Source organism: Myotis myotis, unplaced genomic scaffold (assembly GCF_014108235.1).
Source record: "Myotis myotis isolate mMyoMyo1 unplaced genomic scaffold, mMyoMyo1.p scaffold_m19_p_7, whole genome shotgun sequence".
NCBI lineage: Eukaryota > Metazoa > Chordata > Mammalia > Chiroptera > Vespertilionidae > Myotis > Myotis myotis.
In genome coordinates this window covers 30064148-30076282 of record NW_023416379.1, presented here as the reverse complement: position 1 = coordinate 30076282, position 12135 = coordinate 30064148, and the positions used below count along the sequence as shown (strand labels likewise).

The 12135-nt window shown below is 39.8% G+C and overlaps 1 protein-coding gene across 9 annotated transcripts in view; it reads right to left on the bottom strand.

Moving 5' to 3' along the window:
• Window positions 1-12135, bottom strand: part of UTRN (utrophin) — a 443932-nt gene that overhangs the window by 305731 nt on the left and 126066 nt on the right. For 8 of the 9 annotated variants that reach the window (XM_036316081.1, XM_036316083.1, XM_036316082.1 and 5 more), the window contains 5 exons: window positions 10069-10176; window positions 9600-9779; window positions 8598-8767; window positions 3960-4083; window positions 1931-2018 (listed from right to left, as the gene is read on the bottom strand). In XM_036316081.1, the coding sequence (XP_036171974.1) occupies window positions 1931-2018; window positions 3960-4083; window positions 8598-8767; window positions 9600-9779; window positions 10069-10176 (670 nt within the window). The remainder of the gene's footprint in view (window positions 1-1930; window positions 2019-3959; window positions 4084-8597; window positions 8768-9599; window positions 9780-10068; window positions 10177-12135) is intronic. The other variant, XM_036316086.1, reaches the window with a different exon arrangement.

Sequence of the window (12135 nt, the reverse complement as noted above, 5' to 3'; positions counted from 1 at the left end):
AATAAAGACAATTATACTTTGTAAATATATACCATCGAAATCCAGGGAAATGAGAGCACTAAGGAAAAAAAGGCAAGTACAATGAAAGTTCACTTAAGACCCACAAACGATGCAATTTCAAAAATTCCTATAACATCCTGTATCCACTGAAAATTAGAAATGCACACATGACATGATTTGAATATATCACCCATGTCAGTGGCTGAAGTTCACTGACTGTCAGGCAGGTAACAGAATATTAATTAGACCTATGCAAGACATTCACACCACAGTCCAAGTTCAATCATCCCTGTTAATGGGGGTCATAAGCAAAACACATTAACATCTTCCTGACAACTAACTGAGCGATGGAAACAGAGGCTGTGCTTCCGCCAGGTCACTTCTATTCTGAGTGGGCAAAAGAATAACGTCAACCACTTCATTTTCATGTCAGCACTTTGTGCTAAACAAGAAAGAAAATCAAGCAGGTAAACACAGTTTTGAGATGAAAAGAATCGCTGCTCATTTAGAAAACAGGCAATGGGGGCTCATGTTAGGTACTAGGGAAGCAGAAGCAGCTTCTCCAATTCCTTTGTTTATTCACTGACAGTATTTCATGATCCATTTATGTTGCCCCTTCAAACCAATTCTCAGAATTTAAATCTCCCTCCTCCAAGCTTGAGGTAATATAGGTTGGACCAATATCAAGTAATAACGAAAGCACAATTTGCATCATAAAAAAGGAAACCTACACACAGTTTTTTAAAATAATTGTTTTGCTCCCAGAGACACAAAATAATAACTTTTCTACCTCTATAGAACACCCAACTCGTAGAGGACTAATCGAAGCCAAATTGATAGCTCCTCATTTTACTAATTACTTAAAAAGGATAAAATAGAACATATTCTTGACATGATTATTTGAATATGCTTTTCTAATTGAACTGAATCATTTACCTGCCTCCTTACCTAGGTAGACTATGGCCAGATTACACCCTATAAAAAAAACATCCTCTTATTAATTTTCGGTGTTCTAGGACTTATTTCAAATTTCTAGGGGAGGAGAAAGGGGAACAGAGAGGATCACCCAATTGTGCTCTCATTTCTGTTGAACATTTCTGGTTTCAGAGCAGCAGCAGGACTTTCAGCACTAACCACATGTGGAGAAATAATATGCAATACTATAAAATTACAATAATGGATAACATGGAACGACAATGGAGAACTTTTAAAAAATCACTTTTATTCTCTCACTAATAAAAAAAAAAAAAAAAAACACCTTCAGAAAATGATAAAATTAAACCCAGAACATATAATCCCTAGTCAGATCAGTGCCCCCATTTCTCAGCTTCCCACCCCATCCTAAAAAATTTTAATAACATATTAAATAAATAGAATCAGGGTTCTCTAATGAATGCATTTCCAGTCCTACCAAAGCTCAAAAAAATGGTAATACAAAATATAAAAGGTTTCCTATGAAATTAAAAAAGCATATATTAGGTCACAAAATTCATACCTTAATGTAATTTCATCTCTCTGATGTTGCCAAAGCAAAAAATTTTCTTTTACAACCACTCCCCCGACCTCCCTACCCCCTCCACCCCCCCCACACACACACAAAAAAAATTTCCCAACATATACCCCAAAGGAGGAGATTTTAAAAATCTATGCAGTGGAATGTAACTGTTTTGCTGAGATATCAGAGTTTTAGGTTCCCTGATCCTGTCTAAAAGCAGAACAACTTTGCTTTTATCAGTTTGATAAATCAGCCTCAGCATAAGATTTCATTTGGGGAAAAAAACATTTTGCTGACAAAAAAGTTTCCGAAACCCACTCTTCTAGCAAAGAGGGTTAGAGTAGCAAAACATATATATTTGATTTGTCAAACTGTAAATATGATGCAATGCCACCATCTAAAAACACATTAAAAAAAAAAAATCAAGGGTCTCACCTTTTCCCATTTGCTCCAAAAGGATTTGTCCAGTTTTGTTTAATTCGTCTAGTCTGGGCCTTCTTTCTGTCTGTTCTTTTTCTATTCCCTGGAAATAAAGTCTCAATATAAGAATATTGCAAATTTTCTTCTCAATATAATGCTAATGCTCTTTTAAGTTTTAGTGTTTAAAGTCCCTCCCACATTCCCTTTAGGTGTCACACTGTTTACCTAAGAGGATACTACCATACACAACTATGCAACTATAGGCCACTTTCCAGAGCACCAGAGATGATTACATTTTAAAAGGTATATTCAAACAAACAATAAAAAACTTGGGTGTTTGTTTTTTTTTAATTTTACACTATAGTTATAAGTTTCTATCAAGAGGAAATAAGTAAAATTAGTGGTTTAGATCCAGAATATCTAACTATTCACATATAATAGCCTCCACATATGCCACACCATAAAAATAAGGGTTTGCATCCAGTGAACTGAATGTGCTCGGACAGAGATCACTGAACAAAAATTAATTAACAAGAAAAAGAAACAGCCCTCACTAGTTTGGCTCAGTGAATAGCATGTCGGCCTATTGACTGAAGGGTCCCAGGTTTGACTGTGGTCAACGACACATGCCTGGGTTGCAGGCTCAGTCCCTAGTAGGGGGCATGCAGGAGGTAGCTGATCAATGATTCTCTCTCATCATTGATGTTTCAACCTCTGTCTCCCTCTCCCTTCCTCTCTAAAATCAATAAAAATTATTTTAAAAAAAAGAAAGAAAAAGAGACCAAAATAATTTGAGTCGCAGTATTTTTTGTTGGTATTATATTAAGTCTAGAGTGTATTGCAAACTTCAATCATCAACATAAATTCATACATAATTTATAAATAATTTCAACATACTTTAGGATCCAAACTAAAGCATTTTGTTCTTTATGTTTTAAAAATGGCTTAGTTGTGTCTGGGTTGTGAAGACAAACTCCACAACCTCTAAGAAAGGGCTGAATAAGATCACGAGAATACATACACACACATACACACATGTGTGCACACTCAGTATTTGAAATTTTTCCATCTCCTCAATTCCCAATTGATATTAACTACTCAAATTGTGTCTAAAATAGCTCAATAAAAACTTGTAGGAAACCCATATTATTTCAACTAGACAATCCAGAGAAGGATGCCCTTTCTAACTTATGATGCATGTAAGCACTGTCAAATAAATAGCTTTCCTATTTTGATCCACACAAACTTTAATGTTTGTGTGTGTGTGGGGGGGGGACCATTATTAAGTAAAATAAGCATTATTGCACATAAGCACAGTGATACCTCAACAGTCGATCTGATAATGAAGACAGCTACTAAATGACTAATAGAAGGGTAGCCTGTACAACGTGGATACACTGAATAAAGGTGGGATTCACGCCCCAGGTGGGGCGAAGCAGGACAGTGTGAGATGTCATCATGCCGCTCAGAACGGCATGCAATTTAAAACTTCTGAACTGTTTATTTCTAGAATTCTCCATTTAATATTCTTGGGCTGCAGTTGATTGCAGACAACTGTGCATAAGGAAGTACTACTGTAGTTTGCTGCATTCAGAAAGCAAAACGTCTTCTGCACACACAAAGTTACAAATTATTAGGTACCAGATTAAGATCTAATCAAGAGGGGTGTGGGAGTGGCTGGGGAGAGGTCAATGGGGGAAAAAGGAGACTCATGTAATACTTTAAGCAATAACAAATTTAAATTTTTAAAAAAGATCTAATCAACCTAAAAATAGAAATAATATTTAGATCACCTTAGGAAGTAAGTGTTCCTTCCTACACAACTTAGTGGTTAAGGAGGAAGGGAAAAAATTTCTCTTCCACACAGGGATCTGATCCCAGCCAGCTTGAATCAATTCAAAATTTACTACAATGTTCTAAAAGCTGCGTTGTGGCTACATTTATTTTATAGGAAGCTTTTGGGTCCCATCCCATCTTTATGCCAAAGTAAATCTATCCTGATGAAATATTTTATTCACTAGTGTACTTTTGTTTTATGTTTTACCTTCAACTTCTTTTTCATTTCTGAAGTCTCTTGCATCTTCTTATAGTCTTTTATCTCTGTGGCCTGAATAGCAGTCTTTGATTTCAAAATCCAGTCCAGCAGCTCTGCACTCAGGGCATCAAACCTGATTTGAGATTCAGATGTTACCACTTGTCATTCATTTCCTTCTATTGTTTCACTTGGCTCAAGAAAGAGAACAGCACCCATCCAGCAAGTTTTAAACACTCCTCAGACAACAAACAAAAGAGCCAACCCAGAAATACAGAAACCACACAACATAACAACATGCATGCACAACTCAAAGTATGAACAGAGGAATAATAGTGTCGTGTTAATAAGTAAAGAAAATAAATATTAAAAGGTTGAAATGTTTGAAGAAATTACTTGTATTTTTATAAACGCTCGTAGATAATGAAAAACAGATTTGGTTAGATAATGACAAAAAAGAACAAGTAGGGACAGTGCTAACGTTCATGCCTTCTTTAATTCAGCATGTTTCTGAAGTGAGCCTATTATATGCCAGGCACTGGTCTGGGCTCTTGACATGAAGGTAAATGAGACAATTCCAGCCTGTAGGGAGGGCAATGTAAAGTGAAGGGCAATAGCAAAAGGAATTTTCAAGGTGCTAATTCCAGGAATTCATAGGCCGGCTCCTCATCCGGTCAGGGAGGAATGGCTTCCTGGAGTAGAACAGCATTGAGCCAGGAGTTTTCCTCGCAAAGGGAGAACAAAGAAAGGAAGGACCACACTTTGCAAACTGCAAGTATTTAGATGCGGCTAGAACGGTGAGTACTAGGCAGGGAGTACACCAACCAGTTACTAGACGGCCCTAGAGAACAGGTGAAAGAGTTTGGGTTTAAACAAAGGGCAACTGAGAGCCAGTGAAGGGTCTAAAGGACTGACAAGATCCTATTTACCTGTGGGTACTCACAGAGAAGAATCAAGGGAGGCAAGATCCAAGAAAGGGCTGTGGTGGGAACAGGAGCCAGAGAGCAGGTAATGCCAGTGGGGAGGAAGGAAAATGTGCAGACTTGAGAGGTGTTGGGAAGGGAAGTCAAAACACAGTGAGGAGGAACAAGAGGGGAAACATTCAAGGATTGCTGGCCATCCACCAGGCCCTTTTCTAAGCGTTCTGTGTATTCTTTACTCAAGGCCTCTTCGCAACAATCCTATGAAGAATACACTATTACTTCCCTTTGAATGATGAAGGAATTAAGCTTCTGGGAGTTTTAAATAACTGATGCAGACCACAAAGTTAATAAATGATGGAGCCAACTGAGGCCGTCTGTTCTCTTGACAGACTCTCCTGCCAGGGCTTCTCAAAACAACTTCTGGATACTTTCAGGCACTTTAAGGTGAGCATGGGTTGTCCTTCCTGATTCTTTTGGGAAACTTCGCTTAAAGTTTTCCTAGTGAAAACCACAGTGAGGAGGAACAGGAGGAGGAACATATGGATATTTGCTTTTTCATCCACGTAAATTTTCTTTGTAGCTTGTAAAAGATTTTGTGACACTGCAGGTACGTCACCAGGGGTCAGTGTGCCGCTCAAACCTTGGTACACTCCTCCTGCCATCTTATCAGTTGATTTCTCTTTACTCTTTCGGAGAAAGGGAGCACCACCCGAAGGTGACACATTTAAATGACCTGGGAGACTTAGTCCATTTCTGAGAAAGCTCAGGTCACTTTAGCCATATCTAGATTACAGGAAACGGCTGCCCCTATGGTGGCAAACAGCCACCAGCAGCACCAAGGGAAGAGCAGGGACAATAAACCACCATTTCGGAAGCTTGTATTATTACATGAAGTTGTGCCCAGCAGTTACTTAAGGTCCATATCCGCTTGGACAGCTCATTTTAACACAAGTTGATAGTGGTTTCTAAGGGTCCAGAAGCCATTTTATAATAGAAATGGTAAAGAATTCCCTGGACTTTTAGGACGGTGAATGGAAATTGGAATATGAAGCCTATCCTCAAATACTAAAGAGGGCAGGTATGTCTTGCCCCAGAAAGACTGAGCAAGCTTGAATCACAAAGCTGTGTTATGGCTACATTTATCTTCCAGGAAGCCTCTGGATCCCATCACATCACACATGGGTAGACTGAGAGGGGGCCAAGTTGGGGTTTAATTTCTAATACTGAGATTTCACTGCCTTCTATTAGAATGAACTGGACATCCTCAAACTTCGACTTGTCCAGGGACCATCTAAAGAATGTCTACCTCAATCAACCAGTAAACTAGAAAACTGTGGTCCTCACAGCTGGTTGCTTACCCAACAGACACCTCCCTCCCCACACTTCCTCCTTGCTGCCCGAGTCCCCAGAGCACAACTACAACGGCTGGAGAGGCGGGGCAGCTTCAACCTCCCAAGCACCCAGAGCATGGACAAGTGACTGAGTCCTGACTAGTGAGGCTGGGGGAACTTAGCTGATGTCTCCCAGGAAAGGTCTCCCTGATTTAAAGAGAGAGAGAGAGAGAGAGAGAGAGAGAGAGAGAGAGAGAGAGAGAGAGAGAGAAAATAAGAAAAAACTGCCCTTACTGCCTATAAAGCAGGTTGTGCAGGATGTCCGTGCTTCAGTAGCACCTTGGGGACCCTGAGAAGACAAGCCTGGGGGTGAAAGCCACCAGGCTGAGGAAGGCGGAGACAACGTGCAGGATGCTGCACGACCATCCCTACCTCCAGACTCCTTGTAACATGAAATGAGACCTCAGTAAGTCACAGGTACAGTACTGTGTTTCTTGCAGCAGAATGCAAATTATACAACAGGCCGCGTTTAAGATCTTATAGTTATGCACTTGCGATATTGTGATTTATAGTAAGAAATATATATTTGGTCTTAGTCCCATTTCTGGCTCAGAGTTCCTAAAACCCTTGAAACTTCCTAACTGATGAGAGCAACAGAGTTATCACTTTTTATGTGAATGAGCTGACTTTTGGATCCCACCTAAAGATGGAGGCTGGGTGCCAGGAGACCCAACCCTGTAATTAGGGGCTGGAACTTTCAGTCCCACCCCACCATCCTGACCTCTGGAGGAGAAAGGGGCGGGAAGTTGAATCAATCACCAATGGCCAATGATTTAATCAATCATGCCTAGGTAATGAAGCCTCTGTAAAAACCCAAAAGGACGGGGTTCAGAGAGCTTCCGGGGCAGTGAACAAGTGGAGGTGCCAGAGTTGCCGCCTGGAGAGGGCGTGGAAGCTCTGTGCTTTTTCTCTTATCCTATGCATCTCTTCCATCTGGCGGTTCCTGGGTTATATCCTCTTATAATAAACCAGTGGTCTAGTAAGTAAAATGCTTCTGAGTTGGGTGAGCCACTCTCGCAAGTTCATCAAACCCACAGAGGAGGTCTTAGGAACCTCCAATGTATAGCCAGTCAGTTAGACGCACAGGTAACAACTCAATGGACTGAACCATTAACCTAGAATCCGATGCTGTAGGAAGTGTCAGAATTGAGCTTAATTGTAGGACACCCAGCTAGTGTCCCCTGACCTGCTTTTTGGGAGAATCCTCCCTTTCCCACCTACACTGGAATAGGTACCAGAACTTACTGATACACCCTAGTTTTTTAAAACCTTCTCAGCTTCCAAAAGCACAGAGTCAGCCCTGGAGAGATATGTTGCTAGATATACTGGCAGAATACAAACACTCATGAAATGAAAGGTCTAAAACAATATGAACATCAAAAGCACCTTCCTCATCTGCTGTCTTGGCTCCAAAAGTAACAGTTCCAAGGAGGTACACTGGTCCTGCAAGGAGGTGCTATTGGGAGGACGCACAGCCCTGTCATCAAAATGAAAATCATCTGGTAAAACTGGAATCCTGCTTTGTCTGACAAAAGCTAAATTGGTGAAATCACATCATTTTTATTCCGGCAAAACTAACTGCCCACTTACCCGAGCACTGGGACGCTACAGTAAAAGGGAGAGAAAAATAGTTCTACTCAAGGATGTTTTGAGGACTACCTGCTACAGTGCATGTGAGGTACCTGGGCCACAGCATGGCTTAACAGGGTAGCTGGCATTCTATCTATGCCAGGGCTGATTGATCCCCTTATAAAGATCCCAAGTTTATTTTGAATCAATAAGATGAAAAGATAGCATATGCTAAAGATGAATCTTCAAGCCAAACACAAAGAATCTGTAAATGAATCTAGAAAATAGAATTAACAAAGGCAGAAAGAAAACATGAAAAAAGAATGAGGGGTGGAAAAAAAAAAAGAAAAAAAAGGAGACTAATTACTTCCCTGGAGTAAGTACTTTTTTACTTGAGAGAAGAAAGCAGATTCACAAACAATAAGGAGATGTAAGTTAAGCAAGACTGTCAGAATGGTGGCAGTGAAAGAAAGAAAAAATGAGGGATCATGGGCAATCATATCCTCCAGGTAAACGATAGGAAAGGAAGAAGCAAGGGTGTCAGCACACAGTTCAGGTTGAACACAGGATAAATAAAACCATCCGAGACAACACGGATACTTAGCCAGTGGGAAGTAGAATACTCAGAACACTCAGGGGTAGTGAGTGGTTCCTAACAATAATTATGTCTAAATTTGCATATCATTCGTGATTAGTATGACATAGGTGCTGAGTACAAAATACATAGTGTGGGGTCCTGGGTTTGGAAAATGTCTGTCTGTTCTCACTTTTTCTTAGCTTCCATATCCACGGGGATCTGTCTCTTCTTTGGAGGAGGAGGAGGAGGCAGTTCTTGTTTAGACCTTTTGGTGGTCACTTGTTCTCTTATGTGAACAGTCTCCAAAAGGTCCTTCTGAGGAATTTGGGACATCCCCAGCTTTCCTACAGCCTGAGTCACCTGAAATAAGAGCAGCCAAAGTTTTAGGTTTTATTACAGCTTTATTGAGATATCATTCATATGCCAGAAAGTTCTTTCTTGGATGATGTAAATGCACTGGTTATTAGTGTACAGACTTATGCAACCATGCCCACTTTCTATTCCCAGAATAATTTTATTATTATTTCATAAAGAAACCCAGTACTCATTAACAGTCACTTCCTAACCTCTCTCCCGCCTTGGCTCCTGGCAACCACTAATCTACCTTCTGTCTCTAAGAGTTTGTCTATCCTATATAGTTCATATAGATAGAATCATGGTGCCTATAAACTTGGTACTGGCTCCTTTCACTTGTATGTTTTCAAGGTTCATCCATGTCATCGCACATATCAGTACTTACTTTTTCTATTGCCAAAAAATATTCCATTGTATGTCTATACCACATTTTGTTAATCAATCCACCTACTGTATATTTGAGTCATTTCACTTTTTGTCTATTATGAATAATGTTGCTATGAACATTCATGTGCAAACCAAAGTTTTGGGTTTTTTATCAATTCGCTAAAATATTTTCAAATGCATAAAATTTAAAGATCATTTAATGGATTCATGTCTGTTATCAGTTAGCAAGCGTTAAATCACTGGATATTAATCCTTTTTTTAAGATCCATTAAAATTTACTTTAGAAAACTAAAAGACATTTTCATGTCAATTTTTCAATTTTATAGTAAACCAGGTATAAGGAACCAACTTTTTAGTTTAGCTACTACTCTTTTATTTCATAAAAACTAAAACTAACCTGAAATTTAACTTCTACTTAATGGCACAACATATTATCTGGAGCAAACGATACCTGGTTGGAGGAATCTTCTAGTCTCTGAACCAGAGAATCCCATCTCTGAGTCAGTTCCTCAGAATCACTGTTGATCTTCTTAGATGCCTTAGGGTTATCAAGTAATTGGCCCACATCCTGGCCAATCTCACTCAGCTGGTCCAATGCTTGACGCTTCATTTCCATGTCTTCCTTCAAAATCTAGTATTTCAGATATTCGTTAGATGACTCTCTTTTCATAGGACTTTATCTTCCTGTTTCCCAGTCAGAACATGTAAATATGTATATATTTTATAGGAGAATGTACCCTTGCAATTACTAGTATCTGATGCTAAAACGTAAGACTCCTGGTTCTAGACCATTCCACGGCAGCATTCCAGTGTTGGGTAATGTGTCCTACTCTGGATTTTCTAAATGGTTTTAACCACTGATGTAAAATGCTAAAATATCACAGGCTCACAAGACAGATGCTGACAATGACATCACTTACAGCCAGGCGGCGAACACTGATGCTTAGCTCCTTTTGGTCTCTGAAGTTGCTCGTCTGGACTTTATTTAATGCCTCTTCTTTTTCGGTTAGCCAAGCTTTCAGCAAGCACTATAAATAATAACAAAAGTTAGAAATACATGTGGGGAATCTCTTGGTAATTCGATTCAACCAAGTTCCCAAATCTCTAACATTTATATTCTTAGAAGCTTTATCCTTATCTTGAATAAGAAGAACCTCAAAAACCTAAGCATGAGGCATGAGTGACACAGAAAAGTCATTATCCTGTGTAGATTTGCAACAGATCAACCTGAAATTAGTCCCACTCCTGGATAAGTAAACCTATTCAAGTCTCCAAAAGAATCACATTGTAACACTCCAGAGACAGGGGGAATCTCGGAGATTGTCTTGTCTCAGTCCCTTGTTTTAGGAAGGAGAGAGAGGAGAGCCAAGTTATACAGCCAAGGTCCCTTGGCTAATTCACAGAAGAGCCAGATCAAGGACCCACACTGCAAAGCTAATGGTTTTTCCAGAGCATCATGCTGCAAAACCGCACCAACACTCCAGGTTCGACAGCAATTATGGTCTGAGGACAGTCCAAAGTATAAAGACAGTTAAACTTCACTGGCCAACAATACATGTTGTTTTAGGTAAAAGTAGAGAGATCAATTTGAAGCAGGGGTGGAAAACAACATAACCTCATCGGGATAATTCTTCCCAAAATGTGGCATCTACCACACAAACCCTTTTCTATAGACTAGGTGGCAGGGGGCGGGGGGGAGGGAAGGGGAATCTTGGTTCTATGTTTGCAATAGAATCAATTCTTTCTCTAACTGTATTTTTTTAATCAGTGAATTTTACAACTATTCCTTTCTTCTATATTACACACAAACAAAAAGATGAAGATGAAGGCCATAAAAGACAAGAGTGGGTCCTGCCCTCAGCAATAGTAAGGGTAATAAGATATGTGCAGGAGTCACCATGGCACAAGATACAAAGTGCAGACACCACATAAGAGACCGATTCCAGTTTAGAGACAAGGAGAGCGGGGGATTTATAGATGGCTTCACGGTTCCTGATGGCTGGAGAGAACTTAAAAATAAGGAGATGAGTCTAAGAACATTCCATAGCCGATGCCAATCCTTAACCAAAAACACCGAAGGCTAGAAAACAAATGAAATACAGACACTCTTTCAAAAAACAAAGACAAGAAAACAACAACCTAAACCAGGAGGCACTTACAAGGCTCCATGCACTGGAATAGAAAGTAAAAAAGAACCAGCACTATTCTTGCAGCATTGGCAGCCTAGCCATGGGCTAGGGACTGGGAATTCAGGGTTTGAGCACTGGGCACATGGAAGGACAGAGGGAACATGAAGGCTGGAAAGGTAGGCTGGAAAGGTAGGTTGGAGTCCTTTACAGAGTACCCCCTGCCACACTTCAAGCTACAGAAGTTTGGAACTCATTCTCACAGCCCATTTCTGACGCTTGAGGCCTCTGCAGCTGAGTGCAAAATAATCCCATGAAAGATGTTCTAAATGAGATACGACTAACTTGGGCTCATTTCTGCAATAGCAGATTTCTCTACATTAAGCACCCATGCTGGGTTCAACTCTTCATTTTCAGAAGATCCCTCCTTCCATGTCACTAGCAGAAAGCCATTCAAAGGTGAGTTGTAAACCTAAAATATTGGCCCAAATAGTGGCTATTCCTTACCTGTAAATATTTTTTTTTGCCAAATTAAAATTCCTTCCAAATTTTAAATTATTTTACTTAGCAGAAAAGCAACACAATCATTTTCTCTGGCAATCGATGTCTCCTACTGTCATTATTAAAGTAAATTTTTAACTATTCGATGTTACGCCTTGGAGTGAAAACAGGGTCTAAGTAAATGTAAGTATTTTGTAAAGTGAACTGTAAATATTTCAGACATCAGAATCTGGCCCATTTGGGATTCTTAACAGGAAGATTGTGACCAATGATTGGGGGTGGGGAGTAGTGATTAACAATCTATACTGGGACAGATTTTGTACCCCACTTTTGCAGATGTTCTATCTGCACCATATTTAG